The sequence below is a fragment of the Ooceraea biroi genome, chromosome 13 (genome assembly GCF_003672135.1).
Source record: "Ooceraea biroi isolate clonal line C1 chromosome 13, Obir_v5.4, whole genome shotgun sequence".
NCBI lineage: Eukaryota > Metazoa > Arthropoda > Insecta > Hymenoptera > Formicidae > Ooceraea > Ooceraea biroi.
In genome coordinates this window covers 5,488,167-5,515,460 of record NC_039518.1, presented here as the reverse complement: position 1 = coordinate 5,515,460, position 27,294 = coordinate 5,488,167, and the positions used below count along the sequence as shown (strand labels likewise).

Genomic DNA, 27,294 nt, shown 5'->3' with positions numbered 1-27,294 from the left:
GGTCTTATATACAGGTCTGGAAACTTCAGAGGTGATGGATCATTTTGTGCGTCATTTTTTATTTCTTTAGTAGCCACTAGAGGCGTTGCGATCGATGTTCGCAGGCTGACGAGGGACGTCAGAGGCCGGGGGAATATCTGTCCGTCTTTATTCCACTCGCAGTCTTCACAAAACAATATGATAAATTAATAACGCTTTAAATAATTTAAGACTATAAATGAATTAGTGAAATATGTATTGGGTCGTCCGGAAAGTTCGTGCCGATTTTGAAGGAAAATTCAAAGGCAACATTTTTTTATGTCGATCAATATTTATTGACTTATGTATGCACCGTTTTGTTTCACAACCTTTGTCCATCTTTCACGCAACTGGAAGATTCCATTCTCCCAGAACTTCTTAGGTTTCTCGGCGAAAAACTCCTCAAGGTGGTTTTTTATGTCGATCGAAGAGTCGAAGTTCTTGCCGCTAAGAGAATTTTGCAAAGACCTAAATAAGTGAAAGTCTGAAGGTGCAATGTCTGGTGAATACGGTGGGTGAGGTGGCACGTCCCAGCCAAACTCCAACAATTTTTGTCGGGTAGTCAAAGAAACATGAGGTCTGGCATTGTCCTGATGGAACACGACGCCCTTCCTATTAGCTAATTCTGGACGTTTTTCCCGAATCGCTGTCTTTAATTCGTCCAGTTGCGAGCAGTACTTATCTGCATTTGTCGTTTGGTTGTGTGGTAGGAGCTCATAATATAGGATTCCTTTCCACTCCCACCAGACGCAGAGCATGACTTTTTTTGGACGAAGGCCGGCTTTCGGAGTGGTTAATGCTGGTTCATTTCGCTTACCCCAGGATCTTTTTCGTTCTACATTGTTGTAAATGATCCATTTTTCGTCACCCGTCACTAATTGCTTCAAAAATGGTACGTTTGCGTTGCGCTTGTACAGCGAGTCGCAGATGGAAATGCGATCCATTAAATTTTTTCGGCCAAATTATGCCGAACCCATACACCATAGCGACTTACGTAACCAAGCTTCACTACGTGATCGTGGACAGTGGTTTTCGATATTTTCAGTATCTCTGCTAATTCGCGTGTCGCGTAGCGCGGGTTATTCTCGATCAGTGTCTTGATTTGGTCATCATCAGTAGTAGAGGGTCTGCCCTAGCGTTCTTGGTCTTTAAGGTTAAAATCACCAGCTCTAAACTTAGCGAACCACTTACGTACGGTTCTTTCAGCTAAAGCGCCTTCTCCGTAAACAGAACATATCGAATTTGTTGCTTGTGAGGCATTTTTGCCTTTCCGGTAATAGAAAAGCATCGAGTGTCTAAAATGTTCTTTGTTTTCTTCCATCTTCAAAAGAGTACAAAACTGACACGAATCAATTTATCTGAAACAACTTTTTTCCTAAAGATGCGTTGAAATGCCACCTTTAAGCATATGTATATAAATTGTATGTTTTCAATGACATTGATATATTCAGACATGTTCCAACGCCATCTATTAAAAATCGGCACGAACTTTCCGGACAACCCAATATATTGGGTCGTCCGGAAAGTTCGTGCCGATTTTGAAGGAAAATTCAAAGGCAACATTTTTTTATGTCGATCAATATTTATTGACTTATGTATGCACCGTTTTGTTTCACAACCTTTGTCCATCTTTCACGCAACTGGAAGATTCCATTCTCCCAGAACTTCTTAGGTTTCTCGGCGAAAAACTCCTCAAGGTGGTTTTTTATGTCGATCAAAGAGTCGAAGTTCTTGCCGCTAAGAGAATTTTGCAAAGACCTAAATAAGTGAAAGTCTGAAGGTGCAATGTCTGGTGAATACGGTGGGTGAGGTGGCACATCCCAGCCAAACTCCAACAATTTTTGTCGGGTAGTCAAAGAAACATGAGGTCTGGCATTGTCCTGATGGAACACGACGCCCTTCCTATTAGCTAATTCTGGACGTTTTTCCCGAATCGCTGTCTTTAATTCGTCCAGTTGCGAGCAGTACTTATCTGCATTTGTCGTTTGGTTGTGTGGTAGGAGCTCATAATATAGGATTCCTTTCCAATCCCACCAGACGCAGAGCATGACTTTTTTTGGACGAAGGCCGGCTTTCGGAGTGGTTAATGCTGGTTCATTTCGCTTACCCCAGGATCTTTTTCGTTCTACATTGTTGTAAATGATCCATTTTTCGTCACCCGTCACTAATTGCTTCAAAAATGGTACGTTTGCGTTGCGCTTGTACAGCGAGTCGCAGATGGAAATGCGATCCATTAAATTTTTTCGGCCAAATTATGCGGAACCCATACACCATAGCGACTTACGTAACCAAGCTTCACTACACGATCGTGGACAGTGGTTTTCGATATTTTCAGTATCTCTGCTAATTCGCGTGTCGCGTAGCGCGGGTTATTCTCGATCAGTGTCTTGATTTGGTCATCATCAGTAGTAGAGGTCTGCCCGAGCGTTCTTGGTCTTTAAGGTTAAAATCACCAGCTCTAAACTTAGCGAACCACTTACGTACGGTTCTTTCAGCTAAAGCGCCTTCTCCGTAAACAGAACATATCGAATTTGTTGCTTGTGAGGCATTTTTGCCTTTCCGGTAATAGAAAAGCATCGAGTGTCTAAAATGTTCTTTGTTTTCTTCCATCTTCAAAAGAGTACAAAACTGACACGAATCAATTTATTTGAAACAACTTTTTTCCTAAAGATGCGTTGAAATGCCACCTTTAGGCATATGTATATAAATCGTATGTTTTCAATAACATTGATATATTCAGACATGTTCCAACGCCATCTATTAAAAATCGGCACGAACTTTCCGGACAACCCAATATATTGGGTCGTCCGGAAAGTTCGTGCCGATTTTGAAGGAAAATTCAAAGGCAACATTTTTTTATGTCGATCAATATTTATTGACTTATGTATGCACCGTTTTGTTTCACAACCTTTGTCCATCTTTCACGCAACTGGAAGATTCCATTCTCCCAGAACTTCTTAGGTTTCTCGGCGAAAAACTCCTCAAGGTGGTTTTTTATGTCGATCGAAGAGTCGAAGTTCTTGCCGCTAAGAGAATTTTGCAAAGACCTAAATAAGTGAAAGTCTGAAGGTGCAATGTCTGGTGAATACGGTGGGTGAGGTGGCACATCCCAGCCAAACTCCAACAATTTTTGTCGGGTAGTCAAAGAAACACGAGGTCTGGCATTGTCCTGATGGAACACGACGCCCTTCCTATTAGCTAATTCTGGACGTTTTTCCCGAATCGCTGTCTTTAATTCGTCCAGTTGCGAGCAGTACTTATCTGCATTTGTCGTTTGGTTGTGTGGTAGGAGCTCATAATATAGGATTCCTTTCCAATCCCACCAGACGCAGAGCATGACTTTTTTTGGACGAAGGCCGGCTTTCGGAGTGGTTAATGCTGGTTCATTTCGCTTACCCCAGGATCTTTTTCGTTCTACATTGTTGTAAATGATCCATTTTTCGTCACCCGTCACTAATTGCTTCAAAAATGGTACGTTTGCGTTGCGCTTGTACAGCGAGTCGCAGATGGAAATGCGAGCCATTAAATTTTTTCGGCCAAATTATGCGGAACCCATACACCATAGCGACTTACGTAACCAAGCTTCACTACGTGATCGTGGACAGTGGTTTTCGATATTTTCAGTATCTCTGCTAATTCGCGTGTCGCGTAGCGCGGGTTATTCTCGATCAGTGTCTTGATTTGGTCATCATCAGTAGTAGAGGTCTGCCCGAGCGTTCTTGGTCTTTAAGGTTAAAATCACCAGCTCTAAACTTAGCGAACCACTTACGTACGGTTCTTTCAGCTAAAGCGCCTTCTCCGTAAACAGAACATATCGAATTTGTTGCTTGTGAGGCATTGTTGCCTTTCCGGTAATAGAAAAGCATCGAGTGTCTAAAATGTTCTTTGTTTTCTTCCATCTTCAAAAGAGTACAAAACTGACACGAATCAATTTATCTGAAACAACTTTTTTCCTAAAGATGCGTTGAAATGCCACCTTTAAGCATATGTATATAAATCGTATGTTTTCAATGACATTGATATATTCAGACATGTTCCAACGCCATCTATTAAAAATCGGCACGAACTTTCCGGACAACCCAATATATGAAATAAAATTGAGTTTTTAATCTCAAAATTAAGTTTGAATAAAAACGAATCCTTCCGTGATGGAAAAAAATGTAATAAAATTTGTTGAAATGTATTTGAAACTCTCTGTCAATTGACCTCGATTCATCAACATCTCATCATAAATTTTTATATTTTATTAGAAATTTTCGTATTTTATTATAAATTTTATATCTAATATTCCAAAAGTTTGAAAATTTATGATGAAATGATAATGAACCGGGATCAATTGATAGAGATTTTCAAATACATTTTAGCAAAATTTTATTATATATTTTCCATCAGGATGTTATGTTTAAATCTGTCCTTTATCTTTTTATTTTATTTTTGCGGGTAATAGCTTTTTCCCACTTTTTCCAAGTAACAATGTCTTTCGGCACTCGAAATAAAGAACGTTTCTGCTCGGTTCTACTGCCGGTCTTGCAATTCGGTACCGCACACCATTTCGTCATTTCAATAAACGTTTCGATAACTTTTGTAGTCAATAACCGTTTTTCAATAAGAGTCGTGAACACACGTGGGTTCTTATCTCCGGTTTTTCAGGTTATATTTATCTGCGGACATCGATGACAGCGACGAGTAGTGGTCATGCTAGAAACTAAATGTGTCTTCAAAAAGCGGCCATACTCCCACCCTGAAATTAGAGGTAGTTTCCAGACCTGTATGTAAGACCGTGATCAAAATCAAAAGACAAGGGTAGACACGAATGATCAATCTCTCTTTCCTCTTTCGCGATATCTTCGTAAAATAAAGAGAAGAGAACCTAACCTCGCTCGTAGTCACGAGAAAGGCATAAAGAACGGGCATATTGCGCTCTGTGCGTGACGGCCAATCAGCGCCACGCGCGCGCATCTAGTGACATTTGCGAGTCTCCGCGGAGAGCACGATTCGCCGTTGGCGAGCCTGCGCGCGTAGACGGATCTGCGGACACGATCTACAGCACGTCAAAACATATGACGATGAAGTGACAATTTCGCGAGTGCTGTGCTAATCGGGCGAGCGCGCGGGTTTCTCGTGACAATTTCATCCGATTGACGGGAGGTGCGACGGTGCCGTCGGGGGCGCGGCTGGAGTATTTACTTGTCGCAAGGTACGACGCAGGCTAGATCTGCTGCGAGGACACCTGAAAGTTCGCGGGACGACGACCGACGGATCGTCAACCGCGAAACGTCACGCGCCGAGTGTGACCGTATGTTCGAAAAATGCGCATTCGCGGGTCGAGAGAGAAGGTGATACGCTTGAAGCTCGAAGTTTTGGCGATCGACGGATCGTCGTCTTTTATTCGATCGAGAAATTACGTAACGACGTAATGTTCGTTCTTCCTGTTTTGCGTGCATGTTTTTATGCGCGACTTGTCACGCCATTCTTCGATCGAGTATTCCAGTTTAATTCCGGTCTCGAGCGCGGACGGAAGTGAATCGTCCTGCGGACGAATGTCCTCCGCGAATGCTCTTCCCTCTTCCGCTCGCTGAGAGGATTGCCTTCTCCGTCTTGCCGTTGTAAAAAGTGAAATGTCGCGGGAGTTAAATAGGTTATAAACTGTTGTGCGTTACGTATTCAGTTTGCAAATGAGGTTAGGTGAGCTTCTTCACGATGTAAATTTCAATTCGAATCATAAATTGTAATTATTATTACGTGCATGTTTGATGCCGGTGCTGGCCTTGTCCAAGTTAATGTATCCTATTGTGTAGTTTTGAATTGCAACACGCGTATCGAAGTAGCAGATGAATTGTTGACTCGGAGAATGTGTTTATCATACATTATTTTTCTGGTTATGTTTTTCAAGGAAAATTAATTTTACATGACTAACAGTTGGCTATTTATGCAGTAGAAGTGATAATAAATCATTGACGAAAAGTGGACGTGGTTATGAAAGAAAGCAATTACCAAGAAGTCGTCAAAAAGTCAAAATTAGGTCACGTGACACAGAAATTTCAATGCATAATTTAAGAAATATTAGATGCATCATGTTATGAAAGAAAGCAAGGCAATGGTCGAGCAACTAAACAATTTTTAACATTAAACAATTCAGTTAATCCTAAATTGTTTAGTGATTCTTTTATATCTTACAAATTTAAACATTTAATTAAATTATAAGTTGTTGACACAGAATTTTCTGTTTCTGTTTCAGGATATCATGTTTACGTTCATCAATTGGAAATGACGAGTAACTTGCACGTAAATGTGGCGACCGTGTAAATAATTCTTACGCAGATCCGTGCTGAATTCTTATTTTGCGGCTCATACTTATGTAATATATAAAAATGCCACAAGATAGTGCTGCTCTTGCAGTACCTAATAATCAAAACGGTGCAGTGGGGCACAATCTTCATAGTCTCGCTGGTGTGATAGGACCAGTTTTAAATAACAATAACATGAATATAGCTAGAAATAACAATAATCAAAATCCACTGATCAATGTGCGGGATAGGCTGTTTCATGCGTTATTTATCAAAGTGGCACTAGCTTACGCGCGAACATTTCCAAGGCCTGTCAGGAGATTTATAGAATTTATAGTCCTCTTAAAGGTATGCGTAGGAATGTGTTTCATGAACTTTTCTTAAGAATTAAGTGCTGCATGATGCAAATGTTCGATTGACAAATAAAAGAAAAAGGAATGAGAAAGTGGAGATACTAGTAAACGATTTCTCTGATACAACTTGTTTGTTGCAGGCTATAGTGGCATTTTTTGTATTGGCGTATATTCACATAGCATTTTCACGAGCTCCAACCAAGTGTTTAGAACATATAAGAGACGAATGGCCACGGGACGGTATATTAAGAGTTGAAATTCTCAAGAACGCTGGTGAGGATTACAGTATAGAGAAAAGTTACGCCAAAGAAGAGAAACTCAGACAAGAAAAGGTCGACGATTTAACTAGCGCATTGGGAATATTAACCAGAGACGGGTAAGTTGCAAACATAGAACCCTAAATGTTTTTTGAAAATATTGGGTTCGGAAAGTAATTTCGTTTTTCACAAAGCGATGTCGTTAGTCGCGTTCCTCGATACTTAACCTTACTCTAAGCGGCAAATTCGTTTTATATTTTGACAACTGACATTTCAGACGTCATTTAGTATCTTACTGTGTTGCGATCTGTCAAGTAATTGTTTTTTGGCATCACATCAAACATGGAAAATCAAAGTGAGCATTTTCGTAATATTTTGCTTTTTTACTACCGAAAGGGTAAAAATGCAGTGCAAGCGAGAACAAAATTGTGTGCCGTGTACGGAGAAGATGTATTGAGTGAACGTCAGTGTCAGAATTGGTTTTCGAAATTTCGATTTGAAAGATGCGCCACGTTCAGGTCGGCCAATTAAAGCTGATGGCGAGAAAATAAAGGCTCTGGTGGATGCAAACCGTCGCATAACAACACGCGAAATTGCTGAAAAGTTAAATTTATCGAATTCGACCGTTTACGATCATTTGAAGCGCCTTGGATTCGTTTGAAAGCTCGATATTTGGGTTCCACACAATTTAAAGGAAATTGACTTGATTCGACGCATTACCATCTGCGATTCATCGTTGAAACGTGAAGAAAATGAACCATTTTTGAAGCGAATCATAACTGGAGATGAAAAATGGATTGTTTACAACAATGTTGAGCGAAAACGATGATGGTCCAGGCAAGATGAACCTGCTCAATCGACATCCAAGGCAGATATTCATCAAAAGAAGATGATGCTTTCTGTATGGTGGGATTGGAAGGGAATCGTATTTTTCGAGCTACTACCAAGCAACCAGACGATTGATTCGAAAGTGTATTGTCGTCAGCTGGATGAATTGGATGCTGCCATCAAGCAGAAGCGACCGGAATTGGCGAACAGGAAAGGTGTCGTATTCCATCACGACAATGCCAGACCACACACAAGTTTGGTCACTCGCCAGAAGCTTTTACAGCTTGGATGGGATGTGCTACCACACCCGCCATACTCTCCTGATCTGGCACCATCCGACTACCATTTGTTCCGGTCTCTACAAAATTCTTTGAACAATGTAAACTTCGATTCAAATGAAGGCGTCAAAAATCACTTGCTTCAATTTTTTGTCAATAAGGAGAAGGACTTCTATGAGCGTGGAGTCTTAAAGTTGCCAGAAAGATGGCGAAAGGTAGTGGAACAAAATGGCCAACACATCACTGAATAAAATTTATTCTAAATATGAAAAAACCGCCTTTCATTTTTCCTTGAAAAAACGAAATAACTTTCCGAACAACCCAATAGTATCTTATTGTGTTGCGATCTGTCAAGTAATTGTTTTTTGGCATCACATCAAACATGGAAAATCAAAGTGAGCATTTTCGTAATATTTTGCTTTTTTACTACCGAAAGGGTAAAAATGCAGTGCAAGCGAGAACAAAATTGTGTGCCGTGTACGGAGAAGATGTATTGAGTGAACGTCAGTGTCAGAATTGGTTTTCGAAATTTCGATTTGAAAGATGCGCCACGTTCAGGTCGGCCAATTAAAGCTGATGGCGAGAAAATAAAGGCTCTGGTGGATGCAAACCGTCGCATAACAACACGCGAAATTGCTGAAAAGTTAAATTTATCGAATTCGACCGTTTACGATCATTTGAAGCGCCTTGGATTCGTTTCAAAGCTCGATATTTGGGTTCCACACAATTTAAAGGAAATTGACTTGATTCGACGCATTACCATCTGCGATTCATCGTTGAAACGTGAAGAAAATGAACCATTTTTGAAGCGAATCATAACTGGAGATGAAAAATGGATTGTTTACAACAATGTTGAGCGAAAACGATGATGGTCCAGGCAAGATGAACCTGCTCAATCGACATCCAAGGCAGATATTCATCAAAAGAAGATGATGCTTTCTGTATGGTGGGATTGGAAGGGAATCGTATTTTTCGAACTACTACCAAGCAACCAGACGATTGATTCGAAAGTGTATTGTCGTCAGCTGGATGAATTGGATGCTGCCATCAAGCAGAAGCGACCGGAATTGGCGAACAGGAAAGGTGTCGTATTCCATCACGACAATGCCAGACCACACACAAGTTTGGTCACTCGCCAGAAGCTTTTACAGCTTGGATGGGATGTGCTGCCACACCCGCCATACTCTCCTGATCTGGCACCATCCGACTACCATTTGTTCCGGTCTCTACAAAATTCTTTGAACAATGTAAACTTCGATTCAAATGAAGGCGTCAAAAATCACTTGCTTCAATTTTTTGTCAATAAGGAGAAGGACTTCTATGAGCGTGGAATCTTAAAGTTGCCAGAAAGATGGCGAAAGGTAGTGGAACAAAATGGCCAACACATCACTGAATAAAATTTATTCTAAATATGAAAAAACCGCCTTTCATTTTTCCTTGAAAAAACGAAATAACTTTCCGAACAACCCAATATATATAGTGGTATTTAATGATTTCGTGTACGCAATGAGTGTTAGTTTTGCTCGTTTGTCTCATTAGGTTCATAAATATCGAGCCATCAGCTGTTGATGACGAACGGGACACCATGAACGCTTCTGGCGAGGAGAATTTGACGCTGCCTGAAGATGTGATCGGAAGTGCTACAGTTTCTGGAGAGACGCAAAATCCTGATCCGAGTATGGCGAATACAACAACGAGCCCGTCGTTATCGACTAAACTATGGAACGGTTTAAATGCACCTAAAAAAGCAGTACGTATTAATTATAAGAAGATAATCAAGATAGTCCGACACCTTTGTAACAAGATGTTTCTAATATTTCGTGGAAAGTATTTCGTGCAAATTTTAATTATAGGTCAATTTGCTCGCAAACACATTTTTTGGAGAAGATTCCATGAAATTCAATGGAGTTTTTATATATTTCCAACCTAAAGAACGCTAAATTGCTAATAAATTCTTATGTATCTTTTTTCCAGTCACTCGACGGGAAGTCGTTCTTTACGAGTGCGGAGGGCAATTCCACAGAAGTACCTGAAGCTAATCATTTAAACGAAGACGACATTATACACTTAAGAGATCGTACACTGGAGGTCGATAAGATGGCTAGAGCAGGTAAGTGATTACCGGCAGAACATGACGATGTTTGGTTTCTTTTTTGCGAGAACTTCTGTAATCTGACGATCGAAAATTACGCTCGTAAATTACGTGAAAATAAATTGTGCCTTTGACTCAGTTTTCATTAATATTTTTAGAAGACGGATATATCGTGGAATATTCTTTGGAATACGGGTTTTTACGACTGTCACCGGCAGCCCGGCAGAGACTAAACATTCCGGTGAAGATTGTCACTTTGGATCCATTGAACGATAAATGTTTCGGCGACGCTTTCTCAAGGTTTATTTTGGACGAATTCTTGGGCTATGACGATCTGCTGATGGCGAGTATCAAGACGCTAGCGGAACACGAAGACAACAAAGGTTTTTTACGGTAAGCGATTTGAAGCATATTGAAGAAAACAACTTTCATATTCAAATTCAAGGAATTTACTAGCCTCAAAATTATATAATAATTTCTTTTGCATTGCAGAAACGTGGTAACGGGGGAGCACTATCGATTCGTCAGCATGTGGATGGCGCGAACGTCATACCTAGCCGCCTTTTTCGTCATGCTTGTTTTCGTAAGTATCTCTGAATGTGTTAGGCTCTATTTGTTGATCAACTGCGCAGACCTGTTCGCGGTATTTCGTGACATTTTAAAGTAAAATGTGTCGATGCATAACGAATTACGTCCGTTTGTTATGACTTCCGCAAAAGATCGTTTTTATACGAAAGAAATATAAAATGCGAAATTGAAATCAGAAATTAATCTAGAGCGAAATTAAAATGCAGACATTTTTTTCATTTCTTCTCGTACCGTTTTATCGTACACGATTTTTTTCTTAGAGCGATTTATTATTGGGAATGTTGCTTTATACAAATTTACTACGTACATGCGCAAGCGCGCGTACGTATTAATGCGAAAAACTTTAGCTTGAAGCTAAAATTATTCAGTTAAATGTCGCGCGCGACACTTGTGTGTCCGTCAGCCAACTCGCGTTTCCATCTATTTAACATAACATCCATGGCTTTTTTGAAATAATTAATAATTGAAGTCTGGTATATATATGTTATCGGAATAATAATGGGGACACTGTGCTATCGAATCGCAAGCAGTTATTTCATCCTTTTTTTGGTGATAATAAATTTCTTTCCATCAGAGAAGAGATTTCACGCTCACCTATACGATAGCCTAACATGTGTAAAACGATACGGCAATCAATTTAAGCTAACCACCCACTGAAGTAACCTGCGCATAGCCCTCCTCTGTGTGTGTGTATATATATACACGTATGTCGTGTTTTATATATATATACATATGTATATATATCCCCTATGTCCTCATCCGCGCGCGATCCCTTTGGAGTTGAACCGTCGGGTATAAATCAACGTTATTAGAGGCATCGTATTCGTCGTGTAGCAGCCCCATGTCGGTAATTTTGTATCAAATTGTGGTGAAATAGATTGCAGCGCACTGCGGTCGAGATCACCGTCACTTGATGAAACTCCTAATTGACGCGATGTCTCTGATAGTAATGTATATTTCGTATGTTAACGCACATGATTAAAATCGTTGGCCGCGTTCTTCCGCAATTACGAAACATCAATCGTAAATTTTTCAGTTTTTTACTTCTCCTAAAAGTTTCTCGCCACTCGTACGAAGCATCTTCACGAGTGTTCCGTTCGCTCCTGTCATTGCATTAAGGGGGTATTCTAGTGTAAAAGCGGAATTTGTATGCTATTTTGGTGAATTTTTTTGAAAAAAGTATAAGGTTTTTTGAGGCAGGGTTTTCCCTGCTTATTCATACATATTTGGTGTATGTTTCCAAATTTTTGTATTAGACAATAACTATGAATAAGCGCTGCACATGATATTAAATAAGAACATGAAAAAAAAAGTTGGTCCATGGTTCCCATGATTTCAGCTGTTCTGCTCATCTGAAACAAAAAAACCAAAGAGATTCTTAATTAGTATGAGTGTGGCTATAGCAGGTACCAGAATGAAAAACAAATGTTGAAAATTTAAAACGTGACTTCATTGAGAAAATTAAGTTTCGATTTGTGCCATTTTTTTCACCATTGAAGGGCTGTAGAAATTCCAAAAAACAATATTTCGACTTGATTGTGGTAGGGGCTATAGCCACACATATACTGAAGATGTGTGCAAAAGCCTGAGTCAATTGATTAACTGGTTTTTGAGATATCATGGGAACCAATTTGAAAAACATGGTTTCGAGAAAAACACGTTTAAAGTTTTTCATACTGATTACATAGAGATAATGTTACTTACGATCAATCGGCTAGTCCAGGGCCGTACAGGGGACATCCCTCTTGTTCGTAGAAGTTCTGCAGAGCTGATCTCCCTTCCCTGCGATTCATTCTCTGATCTCGAGAGAAGTTAGTGGAGCGCGGCTCCGAGCGGGTGATACGAGCTTCGTTCCGGGAGTTTGCGTGCATCACCGCTTGCTGACCAATACTAACTCCCATCACGTTCATAAGTTTGAAAATTGGCATAAATCCTTTATTGAAAATTATAACTGCCGAGAATGTTGCTATTCAACAACTTTCACGCGAGCATGGAGATGTTTTGGAGCAAAAGTCCAAATCAATGAATTTAGAGATTCGTTGTACTATGTAACCTGTACTGTACAAAGGCTCCAATTCAAATGTACGACCTTCAAAGAATAACGATCTTCCGACCCTACCTAAAATACTAACACAATGCTCTGTTGTGTGCCGCGCGGTCCAACCGCCGAGCGCGCGCCAGAGGTTATTTTCTATTACTTTGTTAATTTTGCGAATCGGGCTAAATCTTCTCGCAGACATATTTTCCATACCGTATACTTGCAAAATATGCCAAAAAAATTCGATTTTTCTGACATGCTACACTAGAATACCCCCTTAAGGGGGGAGAGCCTGCTTTAGAACGCTGAAAATAAGGTATAATTTTACGAATTGTTTTTGGAGAAACTATACAGCGGATCATTATAAAACTTTTATGCATTTATTAGTACATGTTTAAAGATAAAAAAATTGTTTTTTGATTTGAATATATCGTCTGTAGAGGTCGTCCTGGAGGCATCTTAGTGCAGCTGGCATTGTAAATTGGTGAGCATTCTCCCGCCTCCAAATTTCATCCAAACTGAAAAATTGAAATATTTTCTCATTATTTATGAATTCCCATCGTCGATGAACCTTTAATATTCATAAAAACATTAAGTTAAACAATTATTTTTGCATGAAAAAGTTCAAAAACTTTGCCTAAAAATTGTACTTTTGTGTTCTAAGCTCCACCATTTTGGCACTTTTCAACTTTTTTCGTCTCTCTTTGGTTCATCGACGATGGGAATTCATAAATAACGAGAAGATATTTCAATTTTTCAGTTTAGACGAAATTTGGAGGCAGGAGAATGCTCACCAAGTTGCAACGCCGGCGACGCGGCTGCACTAAGATTTCTCCAGGACGACCTCTACAAGCGATATATTCAAATAAAAAAATAATTTTTTTATCTTTAAACATGTACTAATAAATGCATTGTAAATTGGTGAGCATTCTCCCGCCTCCAAATTTCATCCAAACTGAAAAATTGAAATATTTTCTCGTTATTTATGAATTCCCATCGTCGATGAACCTTTAATATTCATAAAAACATTAAGTTAAACAATTATTTTTGCATGAAAAAGTTCAAAAACTTTGCCTAAAAATTGTACTTTTGTGTTCTAAGCTCCACCATTTTGGCACTTTTCAACTTTTTTCTTCTCTCTTTGGTTCATCGACGATGGGAATTCATAAATAACGAGAAATATTTCAATTTTTCAGTTAGACGAAATTTGGAGGCAGGAGAATGCTTACCATTTGCAACGCCGGCGACGCGGCTGCACTAAGTTTCTCCAGGACGACCTCTACAAGCGATATATTCAAATCAAAAAATAATTGTTTTATCTTTAAACATGTACTAATAAATGCATTGTAAATTGGTGAGCATTCTCCCGCCTCCAAATTTCATCCAAACTGAAAAATTGAAATATTTTCTCGTTATTTATGAATTCCCATCGTCGATGAACCTTTAATATTCATAAAAACATTAAGTTAAACAATTACTTTTGCATGAAAAAGTTCAACAACTTTGCCTAAAAATCGTACTTTTGTGTTCTAAGCTCCACCATTTTGGCACTTTTCAACTTTTTTCGTCTCTCTTTGGTTCATCGACGATGGGAATTCATAAATAACGAGAAGATATTTCAATTTTTCAGTTTAGACGAAATTTCGAGGCAGGAGAATGCTCACCAAGTTGCAACGCCGGCGACGCGGCTGCACTAAGATTTCTCCAGGACGACCTCTACAGGCGATATATTCAAATCAAAAAATAATTTTTTTATCTTTAAACATGTACTAATAAATGCATTGTAAATTGGTGAGCATTCTCCCGCCTCCAAATTTCATCCAAACTGAAAAATTGAAATATTTTCTCGTTATTTATGAATTCCCATCGTCAATGAACCTTTAATATTCATAAAAACATTAAGTTAAACAATTACTTTTGCATGAAAAAGTTCAAAAACTTTGCCTAAAAATCGTACTTTTGTGTTCTAAACTCCACCATTTTGGCACTTTTCAACTTTTTTCTTCTCTCTTTGGTTCATCGACGATGGGAATTCATAAATAACGAGAAGATATTTAAATTTTTCAGTTTAGACGAAATTTCGAGGCAGGAGAATGCTCACCAATTTGCAACGCCGGCGACGCGGCTGCACTAAGATTTCTACAGGACGACCTCTACAAGCGATATATTCAAATAAAAAAATAATTTTTTTATCTTTAAACATGTACTAATAAATGCATTGTAAATTGGTGAGCATTCTCCCGCCTCCAAATTTCATCCAAACTGAAAAATTGAAATATTTTCTCGTTATTTATGAATTCCCATCGTCGATGAACCTTTAATATTCATAAAAACATTAAGTTAAACAATTACTTTTGCATGAAAAAGTTCAACAACTTTGCCTAAAAATCGTACTTTTGTGTTCTAAACTCCACCATTTTGGCACTTTTCAACTTTTTTCTTCTCTCTTTGGTTCATCGACGATGGGCATTCATAAATAACGAGAAGATATTTAAATTTTTCAGTTTAGACGAAATTTCGAGGCAGGAGAATGCTCACCAATTTGCAACGCCGGCGACGCGGCTGCACTAAGTTTCTCCAGGACGACCTCTACAAGCGATATATTCAAATAAAAAATAATTTTTTTATCTTTAAACATGTACTAATAAATGCATTGTAAATTGGTGAGCATTCTCCGCCTCCAAATTTCATCCAAACTGAAAAATTGAAATATTTTCTCGTTATTTATGAATTCCCATCGTCGATGAACCTTTAATATTCATAAAAACATTAAGTTAAACAATTATTTTGCATGAAAAAGTTCAACAACTTTGCCTAAAAATCGTACTTTTGTGTTCTAACTCCACCATTTTGGCACTTTTCAACTTTTTTCTTCTCTCTTGGTTCATCGACGATGGGATTCATAAATAACGAGAAATATTTCAATTTTTCAGTTTAGACGAAATTTGGAGGCAGGAGAATGCTCACCAATTTGCAACGCCGGCGACGCGGCTGCACTAAGATTTCTCCAGGACGACCTCTACAAGCGATATATTCAAATAAAAAAATAATTTTTTTATCTTTAAACATGTACTAATAAATGCATTGTAAATTGGTGAGCATTCTCCCGCCTCCAAATTTCATCCAAACTGAAAAATTGAAATATTTTCTCGTTATTTATGAATTCCCATCGTCGATGAACCTTTAATATTCATAAAAACATTAAGTTAAACAATTACTTTTGCATGAAAAAGTTCAACAACTTTGCCTAAAAATCGTACTTTTGTGTTCTAAACTCCACCATTTTGGCACTTTTCAACTTTTTTCTTCTCTCTTTGGTTCATCGACGATGGGAATTCATAAATAACGAGAAGATATTTAATTTTTCAGTTTAGACGAAATTTCGAGGCAGGAGAATGCTCACCAATTTGCAACGCCGGCGACGCGGCTGCACTAAGATTTCTCCAGGACGACCTCTACAAGCGATATATTCAAATAAAAAATAATTTTTTTATCTTTAAACATGTACTAATAAATGCATTGTAAATTGGTGAGCATTCTCCCGCCTCCAAATTTCATCCAAACTGAAAAATTGAAATATTTTCTCGTTATTTATGAATTCCCATCGTCGATGAACCTTTAATATTCATAAAAACATTAAGTTAAACAATTACTTTTGCATGAAAAAGTTCAACAACTTTGCCTAAAAATCGTACTTTTGTGTTCTAAACTCCACCATTTTGGCACTTTTCAACTTTTTTCTTCTCTCTTTGGTTCATCGACGATGGGCATTCATAAATAACGAGAAGATATTTAAATTTTTCAGTTTAGACGAAATTTCGAGGCAGGAGAATGCTCACCAATTTGCAACGCCGGCGACGCGGCTGCACTAAGTTTCTCCAGGACGACCTCTACAAGCGATATATTCAAATGAAAAAATAATTTTTTTATCTTTAAACATGTACTAATAAATGCATCAAAGTTGTATAATGATCCGCTGTATAGTTTCTCCAAAAAGAATTCGTAAAATATACCTTATTTTCAGCGGTCTAAAGCAGGCTCCCCCCTTAAGAAGCGGATGTCTCCATTTGCGAGAGTGGACTCCTGGTTACAGGTAGTCTCCTTGCAAAGATGTTGCACGCGGTCGCGTCTTTGCAGATCTTCGCAGGGTGTCCTGTGACTCGAACTCTCGACTCGGCGGTGAGAGATTTCGTTCTCCAGGTCGAACGATACAGCTCGCTTTGCAACGTGGAGCGAACGCGGTGCCAATCGGAGTTTATCGGTTAAAAGGGTCGAGGGCGGGGATTGGCGAGCGCTGCGAGTCGCTCGTGCCGCGACACGTGAATTCGAGCCCCGGCTGCCCGGAGGGCTCGCCCCAGAGCCACCCCCGCTGGCCCACCGTCGAGTCACGTGCACGCGACTGTCGTCGTGCACGTATCACCCGTGTATCTCCTCTGTCATGTGCACGCGACGTCCGGCGCTCCGTTACAATGTGATCCAGTATGAAATACTATTCCCTCTTCCTTTATCTTTCGCCTCGTCCGCCTCGCTCTGTGTTTGCCGCTCGCGTCCGCTTCGCCCTCCGGGGCTTGCATCTCTTATATCGGATTCGATTGACCGTCCGCGACGTGTAGTCGGATTCACCATGAGCGATGTCTATTAGCTGTCACATCATTTACGAAAAAAAGAGACGCGGGTTTGATAAACTTGAAAATGTTAATGTTATAAATTGTACTCCCTCTCGTTCTCCCTGAAAAAGAGAGATCATTTTGTGCAGATCTGCAAGTGAAACGTGACAGATATAGATAGGAATGTTCCGTTTCGGATTAGATTTTTATTTCTGTAAAATATGTTAAAAGAGCGTACAGATGTGTGCCTTTCACAGATAGATCTTCCATTTATTATGTTTCTAGTGCGATATTTTATCCGAGCGAAAGAAGATGATTGCCGACAGTATTGATATCGTGCAGATCGATTTCGTTATGCAATTTTATTATGCTTCTCCTCTCTTGCTCTTTTTTTTAATAACATCTGCGCAATTCGTACAAGGCGGGGATCGAACGGCCCCGTTACTGAGGCTGGTTGCAAATAGCGGATTATCTTCGAGGGTGTCAGGTGCTGGTTCAATCCGAACCGATCGCAATTCAATTTCAACACTCGCTCAAACCCGCTAACCGACTACGAGCGACCAGTTCGCAATTTACGTGTCGGCGTAACTTTGTCAAAGCTGCTCGCGCAAAATTTCAAAATATCCGTAACTCATAATGCGGATCGACGTTTTTAATCAACGTCCATCACGCTCCAGCTAATTGCGATGTACGCACCGTGATATCTTGTACGCGCGATTTCAGTCAGGACGAGAATATGAAGTTGTTAATGGATTTTTGCTCTCTTTTTTTTGTTTCAGACGGTGTCGATATCGATGCTGCTGCGCTACTCGCATCACCAGATCTTCGTCTTCATTGGTGAGTAATAAAACGTTTATCTAAATATTTTAAGCTCTCGTCCATCCAGTGAGAACAAAATGATGCGCCTTAGTAACAGAAATTAATTGATCGACTATGTGCAGCAATAACAATCAATTATGACAATTGATCGGAGCGTGTTGTTACATTCGTTAGTACACAAATTGAAATCAGAGTACGAGATAATTTTGCGTTTGCTTGGCTAGCTACTTGGTTTTCAGTTTATTTTATTAAGTTTATCGTAACTAATCAAACAATGTTTGCTTTTGTTATTCAATATTTTACAGTTTGGATATTTAAGCGTTTACGAAGTTACTGTTTGTATGGTTATACATAAAATTAGTAAAATATGAAATTTGTTCATATCTTGTTGCCAGCACTAAGATTTCAAAAGAGAGATAAATTTACAATCGATAAGCTAGATGACAAGAATATATCAATACAGATAATGATTAAATGTTTCCTTACACTTGTTACTTGAGAGTTCCTTGAAAGAATCTTTTAGACTTTCGTCATTCTCTTTATGCATTTCTTTCTTGAAGCGATCAACGTTCAGAGAACGTTCGGAACAATATGGTCTTTTTTACTCCATATTTTCATATCGGTAGTTACGCATTAGTCATTTCTATTTTGCGATTACACGAGTAATTGTCCCATCTGTCATATGCAATTTGCTAAAAGCAATGAGAAACTCAAGATAAATGAAACGACGATTAGAAATCATTTTTACTTTTATTACAACGTTTTATTACATTATTACCAACCACCCCGATCGCTGTCGGCGTTCTGAAAATTGCCAGCCTGTTGCACCATGTACTTTTTCTGGTCGAAAATGAATGTACCTTATTGCCGAATTTTCTGTCGTTTGTTATAACAAGCTGGAAATTTCAGCGTTCTATTTTATTTTATTTTGCAATGTCATTACGGAAAATTACTTATGTTTAAAAAATGCAAGTTCTGAATTGAAAAGATCGAATGGAACGGAATACTGAAGCGAAACAGAGCTTTCTGTATCGGTTTATTTATGATCATCTTTTGGCATCGTAAAAATCTGCGATAATACTTTGCAAACGCGCTACTGCGCGTGTTTGAAATGATTAACGTGTCACGCGCACTCACTGATGCTACAATTCATAATGGAGGTGGTTTTATCTCTTCCCCCACTTTATTTCTTCTACGATAACATCTACGCTCGTAAGCGGCCAAATCCGTATTTATAACGTTCTGCGCCTCGATCGGTGAAGCCACTCGTTTCATCTCCCGTTCGTTCGTGTCGACGAAAATGGAGCTCGCGTCGTTATTTTCGTCACCTTTTGCGTTATTAGTGATCACTCTGGTCATCATTGGCGTTGTGAAAGCTATCAGCGTGGTGTATAACGTGTACTTTTTCTGGTCGAAAAAGAATGTACCTTACATGCCCGATTCGCTGTCGTCTATCGTAGGAAGTTGGAAATTGTTTTTACGTCGTACAAGCTTGCCCGATTGGGGCCAATACATGTATTATTACCATGCGGACGCTAAATACCTCGGAATAATGGATTTCTCCACGCCTGGGCTGCTCATACGCGATCCAGATCTGATCAAAGACATCACGGTGAAGGACTTTGAACACTTTCCGGACCACCGTACCTTCGTGGACGAAAACGCCGAGCCGTTATTCAGCAAAAATATATTCTCCCTGCGTGGGGACCGTTGGCGGGAGATGAGGAACACACTGAGCCCTTCCTTCACTGCCAGCAAAATGAAATTCATGCACGAACTGATAGCCAAGTGCTCCACCGAGTTCGTCGACTATCTGGTCGATCATCCGGAACTCTGTTCTTCCATAGAGACGAAGAAGATCTTCAGACGGTACACCACCGACGTCATCGCCACGACGGCTTTCGGCGTCAGCGTGAATTCCATGAAGGACCCCAACAACGAGTTCTTTCTGAAAGGCGTCGAGGCCACCAAGTTCTCTAGCAGCGTGCTGACCATGTTCAGGATGCTGTTCATGCGCGTGTTCCCGCGACTCGCGAAGGCACTCGGTGTGACCTTCTTTCCTCGAGCTACGGGCGAATTCTTCAAGAGAATCGTAGACGAGAACATCAAGACGCGGGAGGCGCAGGGTATCGTTAGACCGGACATGATTCACCTCCTGATGCAGGCGCGAGACAAAGGCAGCGCACACAAGCTGACGCTGGACGACATCGTGTCACAGGCGTTCATCTTCTTCCTTGCGGGATTCGACACGGCCTCGACGCTCATGTGCTTCGTCGCTCACGAGCTTGCGGTCAATCCGGACGTGCAGACCCGCCTGCGTGACGAGGTCGACCGGCATCTCGCCGAAGGAAACGGCAGTATCTCGTACGATTCGATGTCGAAGATGGTTTACATGGACATGGTGGTCTCCGAGGCCCTCAGGAAGTATCCACCGGCGATCTTCACCGACAGAATCACCGCCAAGAGATACGAGCTGCCTCCGGCGCAACCGGGTTGCAAAAGTCTGATCATCGAGCCCGAAACCGTGATAATAATGTCCGCTTACGGTCTGCAAAACGATCCCAAGTACTTCCCGAACCCGGAGAAGTTCGATCCTGAAAGGTTCAACGAGGAGAACAAGGACAAAATTCACCCGTACACTTATCTGCCATTCGGACTGGGGCCCAGGAAGTGCATCGGCAATCGATTCGCTCTCATGGAAACGAAGCTGCTGATAGCCGAACTCTTGCAGAAATTTATTCTGAAACCCACGGAGAAAACCGTCTACCCTGTCGTGTTTGATAAGAAGGAGTTCGCGTTGCAGCCCACCGGCGGATTCTGGCTCGGCTTGGAGAAAAGGGAAAAGGGAAAGTAAAGGAGCTGGGTTTGCGCGCAGCGCGCGTTACTATCCCGAGGAGCGAGGTTTCCCATTCTTTGATAAAACCAACGTGCGTTCTCGGGATCTTCGTTTCCGAATAAGATTTATTTATGCTGTATCATATGCAAGTTCAACAAACAGCATTATTCCACTACGCGTTGTGCTAATCAAGTGTTAGTTACTGAAATATGGGAAAATGGACGTTATGATGAAAAGACACTGTTTACTCTATATTTCCGAAAAGTACTGATTATACTCTTTATTTTTTTCGTGGCTCATGTAACTACTATTTATTGGTACATAAGATAATATCCAGTGGAATAGATTGAATAATGTGCATTTAAACAGATATTCAGGTTTTTAGAAGATTTTATAAGACAGGATATTGTTGGTTTCTGTTATACTCTTGAGAGTTATTTATTTTTTTTTATTAATCCAGATCACACATATGGTTCCTTTGATTGTGAAATTAATCGTTTTGCGCGTTGTAGGTTTTGTTGAAAGTTTTCTTGTAATAATGTATTTGATAACTGAGACTGTGATTGCAATGTGGTTCTTTCATATTTGTAAAATAACTTTAAAAATAAAGTTTTAGATATCATGGTTTTACGAAATGATAATGTTTCTTATAAAATTGGGAAAATAAATTAAAAAATACAATGTGGCTAGGTTTTAAGATAATTAAGTTTTGTAACTAAAATAAAATAATATAATTCTAATATTTCAACAAGTTGTTTAATACTAGTTCCAGAATTACTAGTTGTTAGATTTTATTTTCTATTTTGCGATTACTTGAGTAATTTTCCATCTGTCATGCATTTTTCTAAAAGCAATGAGAAACTCAAGTAAGATAAATGAAACGACGATTAGAAATCATTTTTACTTTTATTCTATAATATATTATATATTACAACTTTTTATTACGTTATACTGACCACTTCAACCGCCGTCGGCGTTTTGAAAATTGCTAGCCTGTGCATCATGTTTACTTTTTCTGGTCGAAAAAGAATGTACCTTACTTGCCCAATTTTCTGTCGTTTATTACAACAAGCTGGAAATGATTTCAGCGTTTTATTTTATTTTATTTTACAAGGTCATTACGGAAAATTACTTATGTTTAAATAATGCAAGTCCTGAGGTGCAAAGATCGACTTGAATTGAATATTGGAGATAACAGAGCTTTCTTTATCAGTTTATTGATAATTATCTTTTGGCATCGGAATAATCTGCGATAATATTTTTCAAACGCAGTACTGCGCGTGTTTGAAATGATTAACGCATGATGACGCGCACTCAGTGATGCAACAATTCATAATGGAGGTGGTTTTCTCTCTTCCCCCACTTTCTTCTACGATAACATCTACGCTGGTAAGCAGACCAGTCCGTAATTATATCGTTCTACGCCTCGATCAGTGAAGTCACTCGTTTCATCTCTCGTTCATTCGTGTCGACGAAAATGGAGTTCGCGTCGTTATTTTCGTCACCTTTTGCGTTATTAGTGATCACTCTGATCATCATTGGCGTTGTGAAAGCTATCAGCGTGGTGTATAATGCGTACTTTTTCTGGTCGAAAAAGAATATACCTTACATGCCCGATTCGCTGTCGTCTCTGATAACAAGTTGGAAATTGTTTTTACGTCTTATAAGCATACCCGATTGGGGCGAATACATGTATAATTACTTTCCGGATGCTAAATACCTCGGAGTAATGGATTTCGCCACGCCTGCCCTACTCATACGCGATCCAGATCTGATCAAAGACATCACAGTGAAGGACTTTGAACACTTTCCGGATCACCGTGCCTTCGTGGACGAAGACGTCGAGCCGTTATTCACCAAAAATGTATTCAATCTGCGTGGGGACCGTTGGCGGGAGATGAGGAACACACTGAGTCCTTCCTTCACTGCCAGCAAAATGAAATTCATGTACGAACTGATAGCCAAGTGCTGCACCGAGTTCGTCGACTATCTGGTCGATCATCCGGAAATCTGTTCTTCCATAGAGACGAAGAAGATCTTCAGACGGTACACCACCGACGTCATCGCCACGACGGCTTTCGGCGTCAGCGTGAATTCCATGAAGGAACCCAACAACGAGTTCTATCTGAAAGGCATCGAGGCCACCAAGTTCTCTAGCGGCGTGCTGACCATGATCAAGATCGTGTTCATGCGCGGGTTCCCGCGACTCGCGAAGGCACTCGGTATGACCTTCTTTCCTCGAGCTACGGGCGACTTCTTCAAGAGAATCGTAGGCGAGAACATCAAGATGCGGGAGGCGCAGGGTATCGTTAGACCGGACATGATTCACCTCCTGATGCAGGCGCGAGACAAAGGCAGCGCGAACAAACTGACGCTGGACGACATCGTTTCGCAGGCATTCATCTTCTTCTTCGCGGGATTCGAGACGTCCTCGACGCTCATGTGCTTCGTCGCTCACGAGCTTGCGGTCAATCCAGACATCCAGGCTCGCCTGCGCGACGAGGTCGACCGGCATCTCGCCGAAGGAAACGGCAGTATCTCGTACGATTCGATGTCGAAGATGGTTTACATGGACATGGTGGTCTCCGAGGCCCTCAGGAAGTATCCACCGGCGATCTTCACCGACAGATTCACCGCCAAGAGATACGAGCTGCCTCCGGCGCAACCGGGTTGCAAAAGTCTGATCATCGAGCCCGAAACCGTGATAATAATGTCCGCTTACGGTCTGCAAAACGATCCCAAGTACTTCCCGAACCCAGAGAAGTTCGATCCTGAAAGGTTCAACGAGGAGAACAAGGACAAAATTCACCCGTACACTTATCTGCCATTCGGACTGGGGCCCAGGAAGTGCATCGGCAATCGATTCGCTCTCATGGAAACGAAGCTGCTGATAGCCGAACTCTTGCAGAAATTTATTCTGAAACCCACGGAGAAAACCATCTACCCTATCGTGTTTGATAAGAGGGACTTCGTGTTGCAGCCCACCGGCGGATTCTGGCTCGGCTTGGAGAAACGGGAAAAGGGAAAGTAAAGGAGCTTGGTGTGCGCGCAGCGCGCGTTACTATCCCGAGGAGCGAGGTTTCCCATTCTTTGATAAGTCCAACGTGCGTTCTCGAGACCTTCGGTTCCGAAAAAGATGTATTTATACTGTATCATAGTTATGCAAGTTTAACAAACAGCATTATTCCACTACGCGTTGTACTAATCAAGTGTTAGTTACTGAAATATGGGAAAATGGACGTTATGATGAAAAGACACTGTTTACTCTATATTTCCGAAAAGTACTGATTATACTCTTTATTTTTTTCGTGGCTCATGTAACTACTATTTATTGGTACATAAGATAATATCCAGTGGAATAGATTGAATAATGTGCATTTAAACAGATATTCAGGTTTTTAGAAGATTTTATAAGACAGGATATTGTTGTTTTCTGTTATACTCTTGAGAGTTATTTATTTTTTTTTATTAATCCAGATCACACATATGGTTTGATTGTGAAATTAATAGTTTTGCGCGTTGTACGTTTTGTTGCAATTTTTTCATGTAATAATGTAGTTGATAACTGAAACTGTGATTGCAATGTGTTTCTTTCATATTTGTAAAATAACTTTAAAAATAAAGGTTTTGGTATTATGTGTTTGCGAATAGATAATGTTTCTTTTAAAAGTAGGAAAAGAAATTAAGAAATACAACGTCACTAGGGTTTAAGAAAATTTATTTTCGTAACTAAAATAAAATAATATAATTCTAGTATTTCAACAAGTTGTTTAATACTAGTTCTAGAATTAGTAATTGTTAGATTTTATTTTCTATTTTGCGATTATATGAGTAATTTTCCATCTGTCATGCAATTTTCTAAAAGCAATGAGAAACTCAAGTAAAATAAATGAAACGACGATTAGAAATCATTTTTACTTTTATTACAACTTTTTATTACATTATTACTGACCACTTAGACCGCCGTCGGCGTTCTGAAAATTGCCAGCCTGTTGCATCATGTATACTTTTTCTGGTCGAAAAAGAATGTATCTTACTTGCCCAAGTTTCTGTCGTTTAGTATAACAAGCTGGAAATGATTTCAGCGTTTTATTAATTTATTTTACAAGGTCATTACGGAAAATTATTTATGTTTAAAAAACGCAAGTTCTGAATTGAAAAGATCGAATTGAATTGAATGTTGAAGATAACCGAGCCTTCTGTATCAGTTTATTTATGCTTATCTTTTGGCATCGTAAAAATCTGCGATAATAGTTTCCAATCGCATTACTGCTCGTGTTTGAAATGATTAACGCATGATGACGCGCACTCAGTGATGCAACAATTCATAATGGAGGTGGTTTTCTCTCTTCCCCCACTATATTTCTTCTACGATATCATCTACGCTGGTAAGCGGACCAGTCCGTATTTATAACGTTCTACGCCTCGATCGGTGAAGCCACTCGTTTCATCTCTCGTTCATTCGTGTCGACGAAAATGGAGTTCGCGTCGTTATTTTCGTCACCTTTTGCGTTATTAGTGATCACTCTGATCATCATTGGCGTTGTGAAAGCTATCAGCGTGGTGTATAATGCGTACTTTTTCTGGTCGAAAAAGAATATACCTTACATGCCCGATTCGCTGTCGTCTCTGATAACAAGTTGGAAATTGTTTTTACGTCTTATAAGCTTCTTCGATTGGGGCGAATACATGTATAATTACTTTCCGGATGCTAAATACCTCGGAGTAATGGATTTCGCCACGCCTGCCCTACTCATACGCGATCCAGATCTGATCAAAGACATCACAGTGAAGGACTTTGAACACTTTCCGGATCACCGTGCCTTCGTGGACGAAGACGTCGAGCCGTTATTCACCAAAAATGTATTCAATCTGCGTGGGGACCGTTGGCGGGAGATGAGGAACACACTGAGTCCTTCCTTCACTGCCAGCAAAATGAAATTCATGTACGAACTGATAGCCAAGTGCTGCACCGAGTTCGTCGACTATCTGGTCGATCATCCGGAAATCTGTTCTTCCATAGAGACGAAGAAGATCTTCAGACGGTACACCACCGACGTCATCGCCACGACGGCTTTCGGCGTCAGCGTGAATTCCATGAAGGAACCCAACAACGAGTTCTATCTGAAAGGCATCGAGGCCACCAAGTTCTCTAGCGGCGTGCTGACCATGATCAAGATCGTGTTCATGCGCGGGTTCCCGCGACTCGCGAAGGCACTCGGTATGACCTTCTTTCCTCGAGCTACGGGCGACTTCTTCAAGAGAATCGTAGGCGAGAACATCAAGATGCGGGAGGCGCAGGGTATCGTTAGGCCGGACATGATTCACCTCCTGATGCAGGCGCGAGACAAAGGCAGCGCGAACAAACTGACGCTGGACGACATCGTTTCGCAGGCGTTCATCTTCTTCTTCGCGGGATTCGAGACGTCCTCGACGCTCATGTGCTTCGTCGCTCACGAGCTTGCGGTCAATCCGGACATCCAGGCTCGCCTGCGCGACGAGGTCGACCGGCATCTCGCCGAAGGAAACGGCAGTATCTCGTACGATTCGATGTCGAAGATGGTTTACATGGACATGGTGGTCTCCGAGACCCTCAGGAGGTATCCACCGGTGATCCTCATCGACAGATTAACCGCCAAGAGATACGAGCTGCCTCCGGCGCAACCGGGTTGCAAAAGTCTGATCATCGAGCCCGAAAACGTGATAATATTGCCCGCTTACGGTCTGCAAAACGATCCCAAGTACTTCCCGAACCCGGAGAAGTTCGATCCTGAAAGGTTCAACGAGGAGAACAAGGACAAAATTCACCCGTACACTTATCTGCCATTCGGACTGGGACCCAGGAAGTGCATCGGCAATCGATTCGCTCTCATGGAAACGAAGCTGCTGATAGCCGAACTCTTGCAGAAATTTATTCTGAAACCCACGGAGAAAACCATCTACCCTATCGTGTTTGATAAGAGGGAGTTCTCGTTGCAGCCCACCGGCGGATTCTGGCTCGGCTTGGAGAAACGGGAAAAGGGAAAGTAAAGGAGCTGGGTTTGCGCGCAGCGCGCGTTACTTCGCATCCGGACGAGCGAGCGTCGCTGCGTTTCCAATTCTTTGATAAGTCCAACGTGCGTTCTCGAGATCTTCGCTTCCGAATAGGATTTATTTATGCTGTATCATAGTTACGCAAGTTCAACAAACAGCATTATTCCGCTACGTGGTGTGCTAATCAAGTGTTAGTTAATGAAATATGGAAAAATGGATAGTACGATGAAAAGACACTGTTTACGCTGACGTAGATTTCC

At 40.5% G+C, this 27,294-nt stretch overlaps 2 protein-coding genes across 2 annotated transcripts; both read left to right on the top strand.

Annotated features, from left to right (window-relative positions):
- The first annotated feature begins 5,031 nt into the window (after positions 1-5,031).
- LOC105281906 (membralin) lies at positions 5,032-18,591 on the top strand. Its single transcript, XM_026974680.1, has 8 exons — positions 5,032-5,215; positions 6,257-6,653; positions 6,799-7,034; positions 9,561-9,771; positions 9,996-10,131; positions 10,272-10,506; positions 10,606-10,696; positions 18,126-18,591. The coding sequence occupies exons 2-8, from the start codon at positions 6,390-6,392 to the stop codon at positions 18,189-18,191; spliced, it is 1,239 nt and encodes a 412-aa protein (XP_026830481.1). The 5' UTR covers positions 5,032-5,215; positions 6,257-6,389; the 3' UTR covers positions 18,192-18,591.
- Positions 18,592-18,685: 94 nt separating this feature from the next.
- On the top strand, positions 18,686-27,248 carry LOC105281903. Its single transcript, XM_026974523.1, is given in 6 exon segments — positions 18,686-21,015; positions 22,294-22,485; positions 22,487-24,029; positions 25,290-25,408; positions 25,410-25,484; positions 25,486-27,248. Coding segments are annotated over 6 exon segments (5,025 nt in total). The 5' UTR covers positions 18,686-19,465; the 3' UTR covers positions 27,032-27,248.
- Positions 27,249-27,294: the final 46 nt, after the last annotated feature.

Excerpts from the sequence above, each read along its gene's own strand:
- LOC105281906 (XM_026974680.1), top strand. The coding sequence starts at position 6,390 with ATGCCACAAGATAGTGCTGCTCTTGCAGTACCTAATAATCAAAACGGT. Across the intron at positions 10,132-10,271 it reads CGATAAGATGGCTAGAGCAG|AAGACGGATATATCGTGGAA; the intron begins GTAAGTGATTAC and ends TAATATTTTTAG. Across the intron at positions 10,697-18,125 it reads TTTTCGTCATGCTTGTTTTC|ACGGTGTCGATATCGATGCT; the intron begins GTAAGTATCTCT and ends TTTTTGTTTCAG.